At 35.8% G+C, this 21,057-nt stretch overlaps 7 protein-coding genes and 1 pseudogene across 8 annotated transcripts in view; 4 read left to right on the top strand and 4 right to left on the bottom strand.

Annotated features, from left to right (window-relative positions):
* Nucleotides 26-1,009, bottom strand: LOC104793419 (rac-like GTP-binding protein ARAC9). Its single transcript, XM_010519773.2, has 3 exons — nucleotides 726-1,009; nucleotides 534-621; nucleotides 26-281 (listed from the first exon to the last, which is right to left on the bottom strand). The coding sequence occupies exons 1-3, from the start codon at nucleotides 852-854 to the stop codon at nucleotides 262-264; spliced, it is 237 nt and encodes a 78-aa protein (XP_010518075.1). The 5' UTR covers nucleotides 855-1,009; the 3' UTR covers nucleotides 26-261.
* Nucleotides 1,884-3,808, top strand: LOC104793417 (putative casein kinase II subunit beta-4). Of its 2 annotated transcripts, none has more exons than XM_010519771.2 (5): nucleotides 1,884-2,346; nucleotides 2,446-2,664; nucleotides 2,747-2,856; nucleotides 2,945-3,107; nucleotides 3,269-3,808. In XM_010519771.2, exons 1-5 carry the CDS (start codon nucleotides 2,121-2,123, stop codon nucleotides 3,400-3,402), a joined length of 852 nt encoding a protein of 283 aa, XP_010518073.1. In that variant the 5' UTR covers nucleotides 1,884-2,120; the 3' UTR covers nucleotides 3,403-3,808. The 2 variants fall into 2 exon arrangements, with proteins under 2 accessions (XP_010518073.1, XP_010518072.1); XM_010519770.2 differs by having other exon boundaries at nucleotides 2,945-3,110.
* On the bottom strand, nucleotides 5,376-6,318 carry LOC104793416. Its single transcript, XM_010519769.2, has 2 exons — nucleotides 6,059-6,318; nucleotides 5,376-5,928 (listed from the first exon to the last, which is right to left on the bottom strand). Exons 1-2 carry the CDS (start codon nucleotides 6,166-6,168, stop codon nucleotides 5,754-5,756), a joined length of 285 nt encoding a protein of 94 aa, XP_010518071.1. The 5' UTR covers nucleotides 6,169-6,318; the 3' UTR covers nucleotides 5,376-5,753.
* Nucleotides 8,732-10,969, top strand: LOC104793415 (probable dolichyl pyrophosphate Glc1Man9GlcNAc2 alpha-1,3-glucosyltransferase). Its single transcript, XM_010519768.2, has 4 exons — nucleotides 8,732-9,491; nucleotides 9,906-10,112; nucleotides 10,213-10,450; nucleotides 10,536-10,969. Exons 1-4 carry the CDS (start codon nucleotides 8,766-8,768, stop codon nucleotides 10,889-10,891), a joined length of 1,527 nt encoding a protein of 508 aa, XP_010518070.1. The 5' UTR covers nucleotides 8,732-8,765; the 3' UTR covers nucleotides 10,892-10,969.
* Nucleotides 11,161-12,442, top strand: LOC104793414 (10 kDa chaperonin). The gene is made up of 7 exons (XM_010519767.2): nucleotides 11,161-11,322; nucleotides 11,423-11,481; nucleotides 11,580-11,630; nucleotides 11,766-11,831; nucleotides 11,911-11,961; nucleotides 12,060-12,089; nucleotides 12,191-12,442. Exons 1-7 carry the CDS (start codon nucleotides 11,229-11,231, stop codon nucleotides 12,257-12,259), a joined length of 420 nt encoding a protein of 139 aa, XP_010518069.1. The 5' UTR covers nucleotides 11,161-11,228; the 3' UTR covers nucleotides 12,260-12,442.
* Nucleotides 13,133-15,190, bottom strand: LOC104793413 (protein TRIGALACTOSYLDIACYLGLYCEROL 4, chloroplastic). Its single transcript, XM_010519766.2, has 5 exons — nucleotides 14,833-15,190; nucleotides 14,385-14,634; nucleotides 13,892-14,291; nucleotides 13,504-13,790; nucleotides 13,133-13,400 (listed from the first exon to the last, which is right to left on the bottom strand). Exons 1-5 carry the CDS (start codon nucleotides 15,102-15,104, stop codon nucleotides 13,221-13,223), a joined length of 1,389 nt encoding a protein of 462 aa, XP_010518068.1. The 5' UTR covers nucleotides 15,105-15,190; the 3' UTR covers nucleotides 13,133-13,220.
* LOC104793412 lies at nucleotides 18,126-19,826 on the bottom strand (annotated as a pseudogene).
* LOC104793410 (lysine-specific demethylase JMJ25-like) overlaps nucleotides 20,409-21,057 on the top strand; it is a gene marked incomplete in the record, with an annotated part of 6,378 nt that continues 5,729 nt past the window's right edge. The window contains 1 exon segment of the mRNA XM_019226851.1: nucleotides 20,409-20,732. Coding sequence (XP_019082396.1) covers nucleotides 20,589-20,732 — 144 coding nt within the window.

The following is a 21,057-nucleotide window of genomic DNA, read 5'->3' as shown; positions in this document are numbered from 1 at the left end:
TTAGCTGACGACAAAAAAAAAAAAAAAAAAAAAANAAAAGACTTAACCACTTTAGCTTAAAAAAACACTGTTAATACACTCTCTACTACAAGATCAAATTCTCGTAATGGTTGATCGTAGAAGAAACACACTAGAAAAATTTAAAAGAAAGCAAAGACCATAGATTTTTGAGTAACTGATCAAAGAACATGGCAGAACCCAATCTTTCTCTTTTGCTTCTTAGTCTTTGAAGGAGGCTGTAAGACTACTTTTATTGCCGCATCAAACACCGTCTTTACATTCTACAAAACCATTATCATCACAAGTCTTTATTTACAGCAATATATTTGTCTAATTGTAGAATGTAAGTCAGGCCCTAATGTTTAGTTACATCATGTGGCTAACACAGATTAGTGTAAAGATTCAATTTTCTCAACTACTTAATAAGTTCAAAACTGAGAGAATTAAACAAAGTCAAAAGTAACAATTCTCTTAGTATAGTGTCAAAAAGACAAGAACAAGGTGGACATTTAGTAAAAAAAAAACATATTTACCAGCAGTATCCCAGAGACCAAGATTGACAGTTTTGCCATCGACTAAAACATTTGCACTGAAATTGTCGAACACTGTTGGAACATAATCCTGTAAATAAGGAGATCAACAGTCACCAAAAAAGCCATAAAGAAAAGCAATCCAAGAAAGAGAGAGAGAGAGAGAGAGAGAGAGAGAGATGGATATATGTATACAGTGGGAAAAGTGTTGCTGGTGTAGGAGATAAGAAGACAAGTTTTGCCCACAGCTCCATCGCCAACAGTGACGCACTTTATAAACGTTGTATCTGTTGTTGTTGATGTTGCAGCCACTGAAGCTGACATCGATTGAGAAAACTCTCTGATTTTTTACTTACCTTTTAACTATTTCTCTCTCTCTCTCTCTCTCTCTTTCTGTACCTCTGGTTTAAGTGAAGAAGGAGAATGAGAGACTTCTTGAGAGGAAAAAGCTTGCAAGATTTTTGAAAGAGTGGAAAAAAAAGGAGTCAACTTTAATTTGAGCTGTCAGAGAGGCAAAAAGCCTAAAAAAGAGTATTTTTAATTCGGTGGGTTTGTTTTTTTCCCCATTTTTCAAAAATACATAAGACTTTTGCTTTCCACAACTCTTCTGCACCCATTTCTTCAATTTGACTTTAAAAAAAAAAAAAATCAAATGTCCAAACTTATTCAGCAAAATAATGTTATAAGTTGCGTTTATGAGTTACATTTCCTGATTTCCACAACTAAATTTACAAGATCTTAAACTAATTTAAATAATCTCTAAACTAATTTTAAGTTTGGACAATAGATCGACCAACCAAAACATATCACCATTACCAAGCAGGAAAGGCACAAGTCAATTATTACGACCGTGTTGATACAAAAATAGAAAAAAAGTTTAAAACTTTATGATTTCTTTCTTCCTAAAATTTACTCCTCTCGTGTAGTTTGATGTTTAGGATTTTACACACATATTAAAATAAAGGAAATATATAATTAATTTTGTTTTCTGATAATTTTTTTATTTTATTTATAACCTTTTGTAACTTATTTTTTTAATATTTTTTTACTTTCACACTTTCTCGTTCCATACATTCTACAACATCAATAATTATTAAAACAAAAATTTATTAAAAATATTCAAAATATCAATCTTTGAAGATAAATATTATTATCTAAAACGTTAAATTAACTATGTGAGAGAGGAAGTAATTTAGAAACATCATCATAGTAAAAAAAAAAAAAAAGTACAAAAGGAATGTTTTCTTCTATAACTACTGTCAGTATCATACGGCCCAATAAGAAAAGCCCATTTGTAAAATCATAAAATTAAAAAGAAAAAAAAAGGATGAGCAGAGGGATAAAAAAAAAATCAAAGAGAACAAAACAAAACAGTATTAGAGAGAAGAGAATGACAAACAGGGAAAAGCAGAGCACTCTTTACCTCTTCTCTCTTTCTTCTACTCTGTGATCAAAAAAATATCTTGAAACCCTAGATTTCTCCGCCTCTCTCTCTCTCCTTGTGTTCTGATGATAAGAAGAAAAAGACGACTTTGAGAATCTAAAAGCTTTGATTTTTTTTCTTTCCATTGAGGGGGATTGAATCGAGTTATGTACAAGGATCGGAGCGGAGGAGGAGGAATAATGGGTGGTGGTGGATCATCGAGATCGGAGATCCTTGGTGGAGGTATTGATCGGAAACGAATCAATGATGCTTTAGACAAACATCTTAAGAAAACTTCACCTTCTACATCTAGGGCTTTCTCTTCTAAGGATAAAGATTCTTTCCCTTCTACTTCCACTGCTAAACCTCAGCTTGATTCTCGCTCCCCCGATGGTTAGTTTCTTAATTCTCACTCAATTTTAGTACTATCTCGAGATTTCCTGATCTGGGTATTCATAAAGTTTTGTTTTTTTTTTTGTTTTGGGTTTGCAGTTGAATCTGATACAGATAGTGAAGGATCAGATGTGAGTGGTTCAGAAGGTGATGATACATCGTGGATCTCGTGGTTTTGTAATTTGAGAGGGAATGAGTTTTTCTGTGAAGTAGATGAAGATTATATACAAGATGATTTTAATCTCTGTGGGTTGAGTGGTCAAGTTCCTTACTATGATTATGCTCTTGATCTTATTTTGGACGTTGAATCATCAAACGGTTAGTGAAAAAAGTGTTTTGATATAAATTAGGCTTTTACTTTGTCTCATCTCTTTGTGGGGAATTTTCTTTATGGGTTTAGGTGATATGTTTACTGAAGAACAGAACGAGATGGTGGAATCAGCTGCTGAGATGTTGTATGGTCTTATTCATGTTCGTTATATTCTCACTACTAAAGGAATGGCTGCTATGGTAAGAAACAAGAGTTCTTCTACAGTTTCTATATCTTTGTTTCTGATTGATCGTTTAAATGATGTATTTTGCTGAATCTCTTTTGTAGATGGAGAAGTATAAGAACTATGATTTCGGGAGATGCCCGAGAGTTTTCTGCTGTGGACAATCTTGTCTTCCGGTTGGGCAATCTGATATCCCGAGGTCTAGCACAGTGAAGATATACTGCCCAAAATGCGAGGATATTTACTACCCGCGTTCTAAATACCAAGGCAGTATCCTTTTTCCTTTGTTCAAAAAGGCATTAAATCTTATATATAGCATAACATGATGCATTCTACTAGCGATTAGCTTGTCTGCTTGCATAACTCTTTGTAGACAAAGAGTGTTGTCCTCTTGTCTTAGTGTTTTTTTTCCTTAATGCTTATTGCAGACATTGATGGAGCTTACTTTGGAACTACTTTCCCTCATTTGTTTCTCATGGCCTATGGGAACATGAAACCGCAGAAGCCGACTCAAAACTACGTTCCTAAGATCTTTGGCTTTAAGGTACACAACAAGCAATGATACTCTCACCAGTCCTGTGGTTGAATACAGTTCTGATGGTCACGGGTTTGAACTGGATGATACTAAACTGTGGTTGGGGGATGAGAAGAGCTAATGAGAAAAAGGTCGGCACTTTTAAGTCTTTCACTATGTAATCTTGGAAGTTCAAAGTAGAATCTTCTCTATAGAACCGTTCTTTGGTGGATACATGGGTCTTGGGAAATTCTTTAGCTGTGAGTAATCAATTAAAATCATTTACCAGATGGGTGGATTTTGCGTAACTGTTGATTATAATTGCTGGGAATTTTATGTGTATTCTTATCTTAAAGTTTCTTGTGTTATACGGAACTAATCACTGGAGAATCGTGTTTTGTACTTTTTATACGTCGACAAGTCATGCGTTATATGCGTAGTTTTGTTACATGGTGTTTCAGTCCCCTCAATATCCTCCTTAAATCGTGGACAATCAATAATACATTGACAAGTTGTTGAATTATTGAAAGATAAAGATTGATCAAACGTGTACCAACTCCATTAAGCAATTGCCAGTTGAGCTCTGACACTAGACTTTAACCAACACTAAAGAATCATTGAAAGATTCATACAAATTTAAACATATACATAGCTTGTTTTGCAGTGAGACCAATATTTGGCTCATGGACGGTAAATGTAAATGCTCACAATTGGAGGAGCTATTTTACCTCGATAATCGATATCATGAAGGATATTTATTAGATGCTAGCAGCTGAAATCACATTTGCTTCATCAATTTCAAATACAACTTCCTTAAAACCGAGAATCCTAAAACTCACCATTGCCCATCAAAGGCTTAAGGCTTCAACAACTAGAGCTGCAGTCAGTTTTGATACTGATCTTAATCCAAACCAAAGCACTTAACCATTTGCATCTCTTTAAACCCCATCCCAGACACATTTTTGTTTAACCCTTCATTTCATGTCTCATCTGTGCTGCATACATGCACTTCAGGGATCCATGAAAAAGAGGAAGCAACTGAATCTGTCTTTTTTACCAAAAAAAAAAAAAAACTGAATCTGTCTTGAGATAGGGCTTGTAATTAGAGGTGGGAAATTTTAGAAGACTGATGGAGAAAGATCTCAATCAAGAGAACTCGGTATGCAAACTTTAGAAAACTTTGGAGGAAGCCAGGGAATCTGTCTTGTTATAGGGCCTGTAATTGAAGCACAACATGTCAACATCTACTGCCTTCTCCATCATTCCCTTACCGTTAGAGACGAACTAGAGGAAATGAATTTATATGGACTGCCAAATATACCATTAAAATGAATCTGATGATATATACTTGAGGATACACCTTGCAACAAAGTTAGGTATTATATGAAATGAAATAAGCAAAATTCAGGATATCTAAAAAATGCATAAGGAGACAAAGGGAAAAGGCCCAAACTAAACGTGCATAATGAACACTTGAAAAAGAACATAGATCTATATTGTATATTGTATTCTACCGTTTCATTGCGCTAGTTAAGTTAACAACCAAAACTTACATAATTAAATTTTGAATGTAATAATAAATAAGGTTGTTGTTAAGAAAGTCAAAGATGCACATTTTCTTCATTCCTTATAGAACAAGTAAACGAACATAAATTAGTACCCATGAGGCCATGATAAATTACAACAAATATATGATGACCTTTGATTAGTTCTGGCTACTTATTTATGTACCTACCAACTAAACTACTCTTCATAGAAGGTGGGAAGTGTCAATGTCTTAATAATGCATAAAGGCTGCTTGAGAAAGCCCACTTTAGGCCCAAAAAAGAGCTGTCACTTTTCCACATTTAAAAAAGATTCACCGGAGTTCTTTAGTTATCACCGTATATTGCATACCGCCAAGAACAATCGAAAGAGACTAATTTGTTCTTCGAAATCAAAACAAAACTTTCCAATTAAACAGCTACGGAAACGAATTATGTCGGTTTATTAAGAAACGATCATACGAAGATAAAAGAAAATTGAATTTTTATTAGAACATAGTTATTATGCTCTGTTTCTTCTTTATGAAACACAATCGAACAAAATTTCAACCCCAAGATTACAAAACAATGGAACCTTTTCTTCTTACACTCTCTCTCTGTCCCTTCCCAAAACTCCACATTCATTTACATAAAACCAGATCTACAATGTTCTCAGATTCCGATCTGAATCCAACATAGAAACAGAGCAGAAACTTTTGCAGCTCTTGGGGAGAGAGATATTATGAGTGTGGTTTAAGAAGAAGGGTTTTCTGATTTGAAGGATGATAGATTTTAAACAAAAAAAAAAAAAAAAGGTATACAAAAGAAAAAAAAACACTATTTGCTTTCATATTTATGTAATAAAATTTTCTTCTACTAAGCCACCACAAGAGTTCCTGCCCGTACGGTGTTACCGGCGACGGATTCTTTAGTTTCAGACGAAGAGTTTTTCCGGAGAGATCTTGACGATTTTCTCCACTTTCTCTCCTTGGCTTCATCAGATTCAATCTGTTCTTCTCTACACTCTTTGCTACAAAAAGCCTTGTCTCCTCTGTAAATCACAAACAAACAAAAAAAAAATCAGAACCAGACTAAATTATATCGCTTTCAGAAGAAAAAAAAAAAACCCAGATCCAGAATCTAATGTAGCGTATTAGAAAAAAGTTTGAATCTTTAAGTACCTGTACATGAAGATATCGGAGTTAAGACCAAGGTGTTTACGGCAAAGAGAACAAGATTCCAAAAAGTGTGGCTCTTCACAACTCAAAAAACCAGAGTAATACGAAGCCATTCACTTATCTGATCTTCACAAACAAAAAAACTTTCGAATTAATTTACACGAAAGATAAGCAAACTGCGAGAGGATAATAAGCAGATTCGAGAGGAAGCAGAAAAAGAAAGAGAGAAGGAGGAGGAGGAAGAAGCTGATTGATTTGGTGCTGATATATAAAGCCGGAGTTTCGGACTTTCTCATTGACTTGAGTGGCATTACCTGTGTCACGGACCACTTTTGTTACAGTACTCTACGATAAATCCTCACCGTTCATCGTAACCGAATCTCCCGTCTCGAAAGATCTCTACGTTAAAGTTCAATCATTCATTATACTACTACTTTTTAATTATATTATCATTATTGTTGTCTTTTTTGTGTTGGGTGAAAAAATTCTTTTTCTGATTATTTTATTTTACCTCTCGAAAAGTTTAAATACAATGTATCAGACTCTTATTCCGTACCAATTATTACCATTTCTTTTGTACTATTTTCTTTCTATATTGTAAAAACGAATTTCGAGTAAAAAAAAAAAAGATTAAGCAAGCATATAAATTTGTTTCTTTGGTATCGTCGAGCAATAAAGAACCATACACAAAGTTTTATGGGAATACAATAATTTGGGTGGATCTGGTTGGAGGAGGGGAATCAAACAAGTCTTGCGTTTTTGTAAGATTCGTTGGCCACAAAACAAATAATAACATGCATACCGCATGATTGATGGACTTTTTCCATTTTACATTTATTGAATCTTTCTATAATTTTTTTGTTTTGCTGATATTTTTCACTACTAAATTAATTTTGTATTTTTAATCTGTCTTCTCTCGTGTGTGTATGTACTTTCTTCTTAGGATTCATTTCTCCTGGACAATGTTTCATTCCATGTGTGTGTACATGTGTAACTGTGTAATTTATCATCACCTCTCATTTTTTTTTGTTTAATGCTTTGCTTGTACTTGTATGTTTTTCGTTTACTTCTTCCTCTCTAGACATATACTGGATAGTAACGTTTTTTTTATTTATTATTATTTTTACTGTAGTAGAGTCAAGAAGAGTGAGTATATTTATATTAGTGTTTTCAAATGAGACAAAAGCAACTTCGTACACGTGTACTGCTCCAGGTAAAAAAAGTATTCCAAAGAATCTATTGGATGAACGTTAAATCTCATACATGGACATACGTATATATAATAGTTAAAATCCTCTTAGTTGAAATTCTGTATAACGTCTTCGGCGCAATCTTTGTTAAGAACAAAACAAAAATTACACAAATACGATCTACATAAATTAGTCATAAACTTACACAATAAGATCTAAGTAAGTCATAAAAGTTCTAGAACATGTGTCCATTGAATAAATGTATGACGTTTGTATTTGTAGCAAGAGCGTGACCGACCTATTTTATTCATTTATTATTATTATAGTATTAATGTTAGAGTCGGGAGTTTAATTCTCGTTTAATAATATTAAATCTGTGTAAACTATACGTGTCACGTAGGTTAAAATATCAGATACCGACTTGAAATAATATTTTATGATTATAATACGGATCTTTCTATTCTAATAACACGAAACAGCAGATTTCTGACTTTCTAAGGTAAGAAACCACTATCATAATTTATTCTATTAAAATAAAGATCACGTCAAGAAAACTGAATGTATCTGAGTAAGCAATGACTCACATTTACAAACGGCTAACCAATTATTAACTTTTTAAAAAATTAATATTAACCTATAATATATACAAACACACACTCAGGCCTCAGCTCAGAAAAACAAAAAAGAAGTTGTAGTAGTAATAGATACAAAAAAAAAACAGATGTTTTAGTAGTGGTCAATCAATAATAATAAAGTGCCAAAAAAAAAAAGAAAAAAAGGAAAGAAGTAGTAGTAGTATTAGTATATAAACATAATTGTGAGCACTGGACCACACAACTTGTCATCTGTCGATACAACAAGGCGTCGGAGTTGGGAATATCAAACGAGCTGACTCAGACTGTATTCATTAATGGGCCCCACCATCACCTCTCATTAGGCCCAATTATCAACGTCCATGTCTCTCGGGCCCATGACAGCTCCCTTTGTACCCCGTTTGCCCTACCCTCCCCCTCTCTCTTATTTTGACACGTGCGGTGATCCTCGCTCGTGCGCCAGCTGTGATCGTAGTTCCTCATACGTGGCGGTTTGGTGGAGGGTCTTTAAGATGTTTGTTTTGCATGGGGTTATTAAATCTGCTGTTTTGTATTCCTACGGTTCAGATATGATCTCAGATATTCGGGTTTGCAGAAAAAATCGCAGCCGTTGGTTAATTTCATATGGTCTACCTATAGCCAGTAGCCAATAGCTACTTCCTTTTGGGCGGTTGTCAAAGGTAGGTAGTAGGAATTATTCACACAAATCTAATTTATTTCTAGTTAAACCGGTTTAAACCGATATCAGTAAAGTAATTCACACGCAGTGCCATGTCATATATTACGACCATTTACCTAGTGCCATGTGTACAACGCCACGTAAACCTACTTTATCAAACGGGCCGAGTCATGGTCCAAATTAGGCCCATATCACAATGGGTTTTGTAAATCAACGGTCGCTAATGTTATCAGTCTATCGGTGCCGAGATGGATCACCGGGAGAACAAGGACCGGCGACTTCTGCTCTGGTTCTTCGCCGTGGCCACCGCCGTGAAGCTCCTTCTCATCCCGTCTTACAGGAGCACGGATTTCGAGGTACACCGCAACTGGCTAGCTATCACACACTCTCTTCCTCTTACCAGATGGTACTTCGACGAGACTAGCCAATGGACTCTCGATTACCCTCCGTTCTTCGCTTACTTCGAACGCTTCCTCTCTGTTTTCGCGCGTCTCGTAGATCCCAGGATCGTGGATCTTCAATTAGGAATCGATTACGGTGCCGAATCTGTGATTTACTTCCAACGAATCAGCGTAATCGTCTCGGATCTATGTCTTCTCTACGGTGTTTACAGATTAACTCGGAAACTAGAAACCATGAAGCGGAACCTGATCTGTGCATTGGTGATTTGGTCTCCGGGGTTATTGATCGTAGATCATATTCATTTTCAGTATAATGGATTCTTATTGGGTTGGTTGTTGCTTTCGATTTCGTTTCTTCAAGAAGGGAGAGATCTTTTGGGTGGGTTCTTATTCGCTGTTCTTCTATGCTTTAAGCATTTGTTCGCCGTGGCTGCTCCGGTTTACTTTGTTTATCTCCTTAGGCATTATTGCTGGTCCGTTTTAGTTACTGGTTTCCGACGGCTTGTAACCGTTGGTGCGGTGGTTGTGGCGGTTTTTGTCGCCGCTTATGGACCTTTTATCTACCATGGACAGGTTAGTGTTAGTTCTTCTTTCTTTTAATGGAAGAAAGTTTTGTTTTTTTTTACAATGTTGGAAAATATTGTGAAATTCTTTACGAATGTTAGCTGAAGATTCTATTGTGCTTATTGTCTTTAGGAGATTTTAAGTCGTTTTGTCCTGCTTGATTTGGAGCAATGTGTTTGAATTTGGTGCTGGGAGAACTTATCTCACTGTTTACATTGTGAAACTACTGTTATAGAGAACTCTACTCTCTCTGTTACTTGTCAATTTCATGAGTGATTGTCCTGATTGGATAGAAAGCTAATGCCATTGTTGAGATTAACAGAAATCTAACCAAGTTTTATCAGTGAACCTTTTCCTAAATTGATTTGATTGAGAAAGCATCTTATGGTTTGCTGTTTCTTGTTTTCTCTCGTTGTGTTGCAGATACAGCAAGTCATTAGTCGGATGTTTCCTTTCGGGAGAGGATTGTGCCATGCATACTGGGCACCTAACTTTTGGGTTTTCTATATAATACTCGACAAAGGGCTTGCCTTTTTGCTACGGAAGTTCGGGTTTGATATTCAGATTCCTTCTGCTTCTTTCACCGGTGGTTTAGTTGGGAATTCTTCACCTTTTGCAGTTCTTCCGCAGGTACTACACTCAGTTGATCATTCTGTTATTTGTTTATCTCTGTCATGTCTCATGAATGTTCTGCTTGATCTTATTTCTCTTGGACTTGTGCAAATGACAGATCACCCCATTGACAACACTTGCACTGGTATTACTTGCGATATCTCCATGTCTGGTCAAAGCCTGGAAAAAAACACACCCGGGGCGTGTTGCTAGATGGATAGCGTATGCATACACATGTGGTTTTCTGTTTGGATGGCACGTCCATGAGAAAGCATCACTTCACTTCACCATCCCACTTGCAATTGTTGCAGTGCAGAGTGTAGAAGATGCTAAGCACTACTTTCTTGTTTCGATAGGTATATGATATCCTCCTTCTAACCAGCACCCACATTTGTGCATAACCAATCATTCCATGTACTAATCTCTTTATTTCTCCTGCAGTTTCTTGCTATTCCCTTTTTCCACTCTTGTATGAGCCACAGGAATACCCGATCAAGGTTCTGCTGTTGTTATTGCATTCCATGGTAATGTGGCTCGGCTTTACAGCTCAATACGCAGATAATAAGGCTCAGAAGAAGGAGAGTGGTGAAATAAAGAGCAAGTTTAAGATTGGATGTTTTGAGAAGTGTTATCTAATGGGTTTGTTTATAGTAGAGATGGTGTCTCAATTCTTACATCCGTATTTTCTAGGTGACAAATACCCATTTATTCCTTTAATGTTGATCTCAACATACTGTACCGTTGGTATAATGTACTCTTGGATTTGGCAGCTCCGGAGGATCCTGATCCTGACATAGTTCTTGTTCTAGTCATTTGAGGTGTTTGAATTTAACACTACGTTAAGCATAAATACAAATGGTTTTCTTACTCCAAAATACACATGTTAGCTTAATAGAACAACAAATTGACAATTCTCAGTTTGACAAAACATAATAGATTTACATCGGTTTGGCTTTCATAACATAACTCTGGTCTAAATTGAGATTTTCGGTTTAATATATAACATTAAATAGTTAAATGGGCCGTAATGTTGGCCCATAAGAAGAACCAACGAGAAGAGTGTAGCCAAAATCGCGACGGAGGAAGAAGAAGATCTTAGCTGCTGCTTCTGCAAAAAAAAAACCTTATCCTGCAATGGCTTCTACTTTCGTCTCTCTACCAAAACCTTTCTTTGCTTTCCCGGTCAAAACCAGTAGTCCTCCTACAGCTAACAACAACAGGCTTCTTGGTAATTACATATCTCGAACTTATTATGTTTGTTCCCATTCGGATTTGATATATATATATTTTTTTTTGTTCATGGTTTTTTTCCGCTCGTTTATCTGCAGGAAGTCAAAGAGGTTGTCTTAGAATCAAAGCTATTTCCACCAAATGGGAACCTTCAAAGGTACTGCCTTTTCGTTTAATTTCATCCGCAAATGTATAATTGGTTTCTCTGTTTTAAATTGGTGACTAATCTTTGTGTTGATATGATAACATTTGCAGGTTGTTCCTCAAGCAGACAGGGTTCTTGTTCGTCTTGAAGATCTTCCTATGGTCAGTTTAGCTCATTTACTGTCTGAAATGTCATTTTTATTATCAAGAAGCAGTACAAGTAGAAATCAAATCAATTGCCAAAGAAATTTCGAAAAAAACACTTAGTGGCTCTTTGTAACTTGTTTTGTCTTGCAGAAATCTTCAGGTGGAGTTTTGTTGCCTAAAGCAGCTGTGAAGTTTGAGAGGTACCTAACAGGAGAGGTAAGTCATTCCTCCTTTATGTTAATATATGACTTAGCATATTTGATTGAATAAATCAAGATTAGAGTATCATTTTTAGGTTATCTCTGTTGGTTCTGAGGTTGGACAACAAGTTGGACCTGGAAAGAAGGTAATGGTTTCTTCTTAACTCAAAATTCGTAGTCATCATCCATTGTGTAACTTCTGTAATTTTCTTCTCTTTATATCTTTCTCCTTTGCCTATCACAGGTTCTGTTCTCTGACGTGAGCGCTTATGAGGTGAATTCAGCTTCTCTGCAGTGAAATGTTGATCAATTGTTGTTGTTTTTGTGCGGTTTTTAGGAATGTAGAACTGAAACATCTCTGAATTTATTACTCAGGTCGATTTGGGGACCGGTGCTAGGCATTGCTTCTGTAAAGAGAGTGACTTGTTGGCCCTTGTTGAGTGAAGTCTTTTCCAAGAGTTGTCCAAGAGAGCGAGAGGAAACATTTAATGATTTGAAGTTTTTAGAAGTATCTTGTAATTGTCAGACTGCAATTGTTGTTTTCTGTTAATCTTTCAATTTGATATCAATTGAGATCACTTTCAGTTTGAATTCTGACATGCTTAAGACAAAATGTATTGAAAACAAGAGAGCCAAGCAACCCTTATGCATCAACCATCCTGTTTGAACAGTTCCTCGCTTTCCAAAACCTGGTCGAACAAGGACCAAACTTCAGTTTTTTTGCCATACTTGAGAAGGTCCAAGAGTTTCCGTGACATTAACCAACTCTAAATTATTGTAACACTTGATAGCTTCATCCTTGCTCGAACTAGTACTCCATCCATGAATGCACTAGTCACAATCGCAACATATCATATCTAGTATCGTAGACGTGAGTTATCCACTTAAGCTCCGCCAATTTCTCATAGGCCTTTTCTTCATCCCCTCGACGCAATACCCCAAGAATCAGGTACTTCTTCACATCAGATCAATCTATCGAATAACTGAGAAGCCTTGTCAAGGTTTCCTTGATCCAAGAAGCCGCGAATCAGATCGCTGACTACAGTTGCATTGCACAGAAAACACGCCTTAGCTATAACCAGAGCTTCATGGACCCTCCCGGTGTTGACCAAACCTTTTGTCAGAATCCTGTATGTGTGGTAGTCGGGATCAATACCTCTGTTGGCGTGATGGAATAGTTGGAGTGCTTCTTCTACACGATTCTCTTCACAATGAGCTTTGATGATGTGTTTGAAAGAGAATGTTTGGAATAATGTTAGACTCGTTGAAGAAGTAGTGGAACAGAGCAATAGCATAAAAAAAATGATCTTCAAAGAGTTGACTAAAAAAGACTTGTTGCTAATTTAAAGCATCTTCTGATACAAATGTTAACTGGTTGGTACACACACAAAAGGAGGATACTAAATCAAAAGTCAAAAACTCTCAGCTCGATCATGCCTTCTTTTCTCTTTGGGGAATACCAAGCCACGATTTTGCCAGACTCAAGAAGCCTCAAGGAGTAATTCAAACTGTAAATTAGATCTTCCATTCGTGCAGCACCTACCTGAAACTGCGAGTCTACTTGGAAAACAATCGGACCCGCAACCTGCAAAATTATTGCAGAAAACAAAAAAAAAACAGTGATTGATATACATTCTTTACAATCAAAGAAGACTATGCCTTTTGATATTTGTACAAAGGATCATTACCTGTTGCTGGAAAATCAGGTTGAGTCTGGGAGACCACAATGTGTCATCTGAGTTGTTACTACTACCTGACGATCTTCGAAATGCATGGAAGATTTTTTTAGCAAGAGCAGAAGCTGAAGGCAAGTCCACGCGAGCATCTACTCGTGTTAGATCGCCATACAACTTACTAAACCGTCCTTTTTGGAATGTGTAACAAGCAGAACCAAATACGTCTGCGCTTATCGGACTACGCTTCTTGCCATTAGCCAACATGCCTCGGCCTGTGATCCAAGCTGCCAAGCTGCTACCTAGAGAGTCAACATTGAGAACTCAGCATTCAATTCAAAGGTCAAGAAAAAGAAAAAAGGAAAGAGACTTCTTTAAGCGAACGGGTTTTTCAAGAGAGTACCTACTATTCCAGAAATTGCTGCATGAGGCTCCTGTAGACGTACATCATAAGGCAGAAACACAGGTGCATCCTCTTCTTCTTCTGTCTTGTCTTCTGTCTTGACTTCTTTCTCTTCTGACCTCCACAAGTCTCTGTTAGCCTTGTAAGAAACTGCAGCCTTGGCGCATAAACCAGGCATCAAAGAAGTAGGAGCATCACCAACAGTCTCAGCAACACCAGCACTCACAGGCTGAGGATTACCCCTGCTTTTATGGAGACCAAACCGGTAACGAAGCCCTGATTCTGGAACAAGTGATGAGACGTCAACGTTTAATGATTCAGGAACATCCCAGAAACGTCCTTTATTATCCAAAAACAGATCTGGCCAAGCTGCTTCCACAGTGAGATCATGCTCCTCAAGCTGCTCATCAGCTCAAACTAAATCAAATTAGAAGTGGTTTAAAACATACAAAAGAATCCATCATGGGTACAGTAGAGAGAGAGAGATACATACCGGATGAACCAACATCAACTTGTTTCGGAGTCCCTTTTTATCTCCAAGGCGTTCAGTGCTAAACAAGAGAGAAGAAGAAGTACCCAACGCAATCTGAGTCCATAAACCAATAGAGTAAAGGGATTTGTCAACAAAGTGTTTTGCTGTATCTTTGACAACTTGAAGATCCCACTCTTCCGCATTGCTAATATCTGCTTTGATATCAGAAAAGAGCTTCCTTGGTTTAAACTGTCCAACCAATCCTAGCCACCTGAGTTAAAAATGCCAAACAGACCTAATCAAATGTCTCAACAAACCCAACACCTAGAAAAGGACAAAAAGTGTCCAAATTGGTTTCTATTTCACAAGTTTGAATCTTGTTTTTCAAATTCTCAGCAAAGACCTTTTAAGCATTACTTACTTAAAACACCACACAATCAAAGTGAAGAGAGGTTTAAAAGATAAGTACCAGTTGTTAGAGGAAGGACTGAGCAAGAGAGAATTGAGAGAGAAAGAGCCAAGTCTCTTGTCAGAAGCAGGAGCAAAAGCAGGAATGATTCCAAGAGGAAAGCCTTCGCGAAGCAGAGAGAGCTGTTGAATCCGGTGAGAGCGGCTGGCTCGTGCTCCATCTACGGGGAATGGCTCACCAGGAACAGAGCGAACCGTGCCTTCAAGGGTTTGTGGTGAAGAAACGTTCTGGTCCCAAAACCCAGAATCGATAGCTGAGTTGAGATTCGCCATTTTTTTTTTCACCTTCTTTGTCTTCCTTTTTGTCCTTCCTCCTTATCTCAGAGACACCACCCCTCTTTTGTTGACGAAGCTGAGGAGTGAGGAGGCAAAAAGGGGGGGGGGGGGGGGGNGGGGGGGGGGGTTTAAGCTTTAATATGGGCCTTTCTTTCGGCGTTATGGGCTTCTTCGTAGGCCTAATTCGTAATTACTAATTCCCAAAAAAAAAATCAATTTCTGACCAGGATTAAACCGAAGACTTGTGTGAGTTGTATACAATATAAATAGAGGATGTGCAATCAGTGAATGTTCATAAGGGTCCAAATTGGATAAACATAATTTAAAGTGTTTTTTAAGAATATAAGTTGACAACTTCTAAACTAAAAGTAAATTTATATAAAGAATTAAACAAAAATCATTGAAAAACTAAAAATTAAACAATCGGACACAAGTCACCAAATCCAACCTAGCATCTTTCCTAACCTTTCGTAATCGTTCCATGGTTTTGACTGCTAAACCATTAGTCTCTGAATTAAACGACATTATAGCTTATGACTATCATTTAATTTTTAAGACTTTTAACACAATAAAAAATATGTTAGATTTGATATCTATTTTTGTCACCTTTATACAGTATCGTGCTTAAGGTGTTGTGGAAAGGGCATTTGCCCTAAACCACCAATTTTTTTAAATTTATTAAGCCACATTTTTTTCTATCTAGGTATATATATATATATCTAAGTTGATAACATAAATATGTTCGTAAAATGGTGTTTTGTTTGAGAAATCTATGATATAATTACAAGAAAATTAATATTTTTTATGTATAAGGAAATTTTGGCACATAAAATAATTATGTTTTATAGTTATAATTATAGTATAAAAATATTAATGGAAGACAATTAATAAAAAAAGATAATTAAAAATAAAGAATTATGTTTTGGAATTGTGGCTAAAAATATTTTTAAGAAAAAAGATAGAAAAGATTGGATAAACTATTTTGTTTTCCTCTTGATATTATTGTTGTCTTTGAAATAAAAAATATATTTTAATATTAATATTTTAATATTTTTAATAGTAAAAGTCACAATTTTTATCCACCTTAAACTACAAATAGCCTGAGCACGACTGACGCTCTATAATATAATCAAATATTCAATTTTGAGTATGGTGTGGAATTATTTAACCGAGATTCAGTGGCACATCCAGTTTTAGTATGGTACGGAACTATAGTTAGTATAAATTAAACAATTTATTATAAAAAAATGTCTAGATCAATTTTTGTTCATTTTTGTAGATTAGTAAAATGTTTGTCCACGTCTATCTTTACCGTATATAGAAGAACTGTTTTTAAAAATAAAAATTTACTATAAAACAAAACTTCATTAGTACAAAAAAAAAATTAGTTAGTAGAAAAATCATATTTTGATTCGATCCATTGTTTGAGTTGATCATAGATCAAAACTGATTTTAATTGATTGACTATCAAACTAATAGTTGAACTGATTTATCGTTAACTTTAAATAAATTTTTGTTAATTTTGAAATTGCAGCCGGAAAGTTGAAATCACTACTAAGTAAATAATAAACTTAAAAGACATAATATTTGATCCTCCATAACAGCAGAAAGCTAACTACATTCTTCACTAATTTCCAAAATATGATTCTTTAACATATGATTCTAAAGACTATTATTGGTTTTACATTATGTGACATGAGTACGATCATCAAATTGTGAGATATATAGATGATTAGATGTGTTGGTTAAATCCATTGAAATTTGGAAACTTACGTTACTTATTTTTAACTTTTGTTCAAAAAAAAAATAATAATAAATAAATAAATAAACGTTACTTATTTTTAATTAAAACTAAAATTCTAATTACATAAGGAAAAAGTTGAGATGTTGCTAACAGAGAAGACATCATTAGCAGACATCGATTAAAATATCTTTGATTAGTGGAAAACCAACCCACTAAAAATACTTTTGGCTTCATATCCATAACAAATAGGTTTGCCAAAAAAAAAATTAATTAATTTTTGTTCATTTTTGTAGATTAGTAAAATGTTTGTCCACGTCTATCTTTACCGTATATAGAAGAACTGTTTTTAAAAATAAAAATTTACTATAAAACAAAACTTCATTAGTACAAAAAAAAAATTAGTTAGTAGAAAAATCATATTTTGATTCGATCCATTGTTTGAGTTGATCATAGATCAAAACTGATTTTAATTGATTGACTATCAAACTAATAGTTGAACTGATTTATCGTTAACTTTAAATAAATTTTTGTTAATTTTGAAATTGCAGCCGGAAAGTTGAAATCACTACTAAGTAAATAATAAACTTAAAAGACATAATATTTGATCCTCCATAACAGCAGAAAGCTAACTACATTCTTCACTAATTTCCAAAATATGATTCTTTAACATATGATTCTAAAGACTATTATTGGTTTTACATTATGTGACATGAGTACGATCATCAAATTGTGAGATATATAGATGATTAGATGTGTTGGTTAAATCCATTGAAATTTGGAAACTTACGTTACTTATTTTTAACTTTTGTTCAAAAAAAAAATAATAATAAATAAATAAATAAACGTTACTTATTTTTAATTAAAACTAAAATTCTAATTACATAAGGAAAAAGTTGAGATGTTGCTAACAGAGAAGACATCATTAGCAGACATCGATTAAAATATCTTTGATTAGTGGAAAACCAACCCACTAAAAATACTTTTGGCTTCATATCCATAACAAATAGGTTTGCCAAAAAAAAAACAAAATCCATAACAAATAAATGTGATTCATTCTAAACTGATTTTTTTTCAAGTATGGCTGATTTAGTTAGATTGACATTTTACTTAATTTTACATCCTCTTCTTTTCTCAATTCCCAAAGTCTGCATCGACCTTAACTTTATAAGATACAATGCAATTCAGAAGAAGCAATGGTTATTATTACAAAGGACTCACTCGACAGAAGGCTCCTAGCTAACATAAACTTCATTTTCTCATAACGAAAAGTCAGGGTACCATATCCGAAAACTGAAAATTCGAAAAACACTAAAACTCAAATCAAACCTAAATTAACCCAAACCCAAATTCAACTACAAGGAAATGTGAATGATCACAAGAACAGGATTTTTAATTTAGAGGAACGCTTAGGCAGGCCAAGAATTAGGTAATCCATGAGTAGCAGTTTCTTGTAGTCATCAGCATCAGTTTCGACTTTCAACACTTGTAGACACTGCATTTCCCGCAAAAAGCACTTCACTTGTCTCACTTCTCTACCACTTCCTCTAAACCCATATATCTCCAACACCTTCACTGCTTCATTTCGATCAATGAAGACTCCCTCACTACGTACACAGCGCAAGCCCTGGAGGAACCATCACAAACATATATATACAGAGTTAGAGGATGGTACGTATGTAGTACTTGACGCGCAAGGATCGATGTGGATTGATTATATTTGCTTATATATTAAGTTTAAATTTAGACACCTTGAGGATCAAAGTCTCTAGCTTTGGGGATTTGTTGAGCATCCGCCGAAGCACTTCCCAACCTTGTTGTGTATTACTCTCAAAATGAAGCTTAACAAGGTTTGAGAAGAAAGGTAATGCCACACATCTTGAATACATATCCTGAAACGACCAAGACAGTAAACAACAAACAAGTGATCATGATCAGACCAGAAAAATGATACTAATAAGACAAGGAAGAAGAGAGTATATCAAACAAAGATACAGACCTTAACAGAAGCAGAAGCCAGGGAAAGGGTCTTAACGTTGCGCATCCAATGCATGATCGTACACAGATTCATGTAAGCTTCATATTGCCGTTTCAGTTCGACTGTTCAGTTAATATGGGATTGGAATCCAAGAAAACATCTAGTTTGGCTTCAACAAGGGAATCCACGAATTTGGCAGTAGAACAGGGAGTAGGAGCGGAACCAGAGAAGTCGAGGTAAACAAGACTTGGTGTGTTGATCAATCGCATGATGCGACAGTGTTCAATAGTGTTGTTGTAGTTCAATGTGAGTCTCTTGAGGGTTTTGTGGGATATAGAGTATATTGTTCTATCATAAAGTGGGGTACTGCAGTAATTCAAGAATAATTCCTCAAGTACTGGACAACCAGGAAGCATAGTATCACACAAGGTGTCGCAGGTATACCAAACTGCATGGAGAAAATAGACTCTTTAGCACTGGAAGAAACACTTTTTCATAAATATGGGTTCGATGTGGACCACGCTCTATTTCTATAGTTAGCTTAACCAGCGTCTTGATTGTGCAAAAACTAGTAGTAGGCATTCCTTGCCAACCAGTGAAACCTAATGGAATACGCAGATCAAGATCCACGACACCTAGTTCCAGGTTTCGGTAGTAGCAGAACTACGTGGACATTTCAGTGAGAGTTTCTTTACGGAGTTGCAACGCGAAAGGGTTTTATCCACAAAATCCCGGAAGCTCTCCTGAACATCTCCCCTCTCTCTTTTACCCTCCTCGGGATATACTAAATCTGAGTAGTCGAAATGTAAATGATGTTGAGATGCAAAGAGTTGAAACATCAATGGAAACAGATACCGCCACCTTTTGGAGATAAGAGATGTAGAAGCAGCTCGTTTTGTAGGAAGAAAGGACAAGATCTTAGCAAGTATCTCATCTGGAAACGAGTTGATGATTGCATCTCTAGAGCCAGATTTCACTTTTTTGGTGTCCATGAGATCCACAAGCCCTAGACGCAGTCAAAAATAGAAGAATATCAAAGTAATTAATTAGAAGATAGCACAGTTAAGGTTTATAAAACTCTCCTAATTAACCCAATAGCCAGCTAATTAAGAAGCTTCCATTATATTAACCTCAACATCAAAACGATGTGGGTAATTTCAAAACGTTGTATCTAGCTCCTATCTTCTAGCGCAAGTAAACACTGTGTATTCTATTCCTATCTAGTGTCCCCCCAAGTAAACCCTAAACCCCAACTAAGTTTGTGATTCGAAGAAGATGACTCGTACCTTTTTGACCTAAATCGTGCTTTTCCCAAGTGCTTTGACCTAAATTAATTAACGAGTTTGGCAAAGATTTAAAGAAGTAAATGGGGTCGTGTTCTTTGCGGCTCTAGTGGTCTACTAATATATTGGTAATACAATACAAACCCATTAAACCAGACCGGGTCAACTGTGACATTGATTGAACCAAAAAAAAAAAAGATAATTAGAACGAGAGAGAGACGAAAATTAATTAATTTTGTGAGCAATTAAAAAAAAAGAAAGAAAGAATGGGCATTTACTAGCGAAAAATCAAAACTTTTACTTTGTTTATCGGAGGAACCATTCAGTTTCCAAAAAAAAAAAAAAGTTCTACAGTAAAATCTTCCGAGTGTCTAGGGTTTTTCGTTACTGTGTAGTTGAGGGGGACTGGGGAGGGATCGAAGAATTGCGCCGAGGAGGAGGAGGAGAGTGTGAGATTGTTTTTTTTTTATATTTCCGATATGGATTCTGCGGAGGATGTTGCTATAGTGGTTGAAGAAGCGAACGGTCGCGGCCGTAGGATTCGGAGAGCTTCTACGAAGATAGCGAATTACGTTGACCATGTCACTGACGACGACGAAGACCAAGGACCCAAGAAGCGAAAGAGGGCTCCGAGAAAGACACAGCACAAGGTAGACGAAGGTGGTGTGAAGGACTCGGAAAAAGACTTATTAATCGCTGAGGATTCTGGAAACCTTGGGGCGAGGAGGACTCGGAAAAGGAGGACTAATAATAACAAGGATGAAATCGACGACGGTGAGGTTACAGATAAGCCGAACAAGAGATCGAACAACAGAGCTAACAAAGACAACACGGTTAGTGATTTCTCTCTTGTAAAATATTTAAAAAGGTCTCCTTTTTTTTGTTCTCATCATCATCAATCGTTGGTTTAAAATTACTACTCTACCTAATCCCACTACTTTGGGGGGG

This window comes from Camelina sativa, chromosome 6 (assembly GCF_000633955.1).
Source record: "Camelina sativa cultivar DH55 chromosome 6, Cs, whole genome shotgun sequence".
NCBI lineage: Eukaryota > Viridiplantae > Streptophyta > Magnoliopsida > Brassicales > Brassicaceae > Camelina > Camelina sativa.
This window is presented reverse-complemented; position numbering and strand designations above follow the sequence as displayed.

Coding starts and splice junctions, on each gene's coding strand:
- LOC104793419 (XM_010519773.2), bottom strand. CDS start 854: ATGTCAGCTTCAGTGGCTGCAACATCAACAACAACAGATACAACGTTT. Junction 622..725: donor CCAGCAACACTTTTCCCACT/GTATACATATAT, acceptor CCTTATTTACAG/GATTATGTTCCAACAGTGTT. Junction 282..533: donor TGGTCTCTGGGATACTGCTG/GTAAATATGTTT, acceptor ATGGTTTTGTAG/AATGTAAAGACGGTGTTTGA.
- LOC104793417 (XM_010519770.2), top strand. CDS start 2,121: ATGTACAAGGATCGGAGCGGAGGAGGAGGAATAATGGGTGGTGGTGGA. Junction 2,857..2,944: donor CTAAAGGAATGGCTGCTATG/GTAAGAAACAAG, acceptor TCTCTTTTGTAG/ATGGAGAAGTATAAGAACTA. Junction 3,111..3,268: donor GCGTTCTAAATACCAAGGCA/GTATCCTTTTTC, acceptor TGCTTATTGCAG/ACATTGATGGAGCTTACTTT.
- LOC104793416 (XM_010519769.2), bottom strand. CDS start 6,168: ATGGCTTCGTATTACTCTGGTTTTTTGAGTTGTGAAGAGCCACACTTT. Junction 5,929..6,058: donor TCCGATATCTTCATGTACAG/GTACTTAAAGAT, acceptor TGTGATTTACAG/AGGAGACAAGGCTTTTTGTA.
- LOC104793415 (XM_010519768.2), top strand. CDS start 8,766: ATGGATCACCGGGAGAACAAGGACCGGCGACTTCTGCTCTGGTTCTTC. Junction 9,492..9,905: donor CTTTTATCTACCATGGACAG/GTTAGTGTTAGT, acceptor GTTGTGTTGCAG/ATACAGCAAGTCATTAGTCG. Junction 10,113..10,212: donor CTTTTGCAGTTCTTCCGCAG/GTACTACACTCA, acceptor TGCAAATGACAG/ATCACCCCATTGACAACACT.
- LOC104793414 (XM_010519767.2), top strand. CDS start 11,229: ATGGCTTCTACTTTCGTCTCTCTACCAAAACCTTTCTTTGCTTTCCCG. Junction 11,962..12,059: donor AAGTTGGACCTGGAAAGAAG/GTAATGGTTTCT, acceptor TGCCTATCACAG/GTTCTGTTCTCTGACGTGAG. Junction 12,090..12,190: donor CTGACGTGAGCGCTTATGAG/GTGAATTCAGCT, acceptor TTTATTACTCAG/GTCGATTTGGGGACCGGTGC.
- LOC104793413 (XM_010519766.2), bottom strand. CDS start 15,104: ATGGCGAATCTCAACTCAGCTATCGATTCTGGGTTTTGGGACCAGAAC. Junction 14,635..14,832: donor AGTCCTTCCTCTAACAACTG/GTACTTATCTTT, acceptor TTTTTAACTCAG/GTGGCTAGGATTGGTTGGAC. Junction 13,791..13,891: donor AGCAATTTCTGGAATAGTAG/GTACTCTCTTGA, acceptor TTGACTCTCTAG/GTAGCAGCTTGGCAGCTTGG.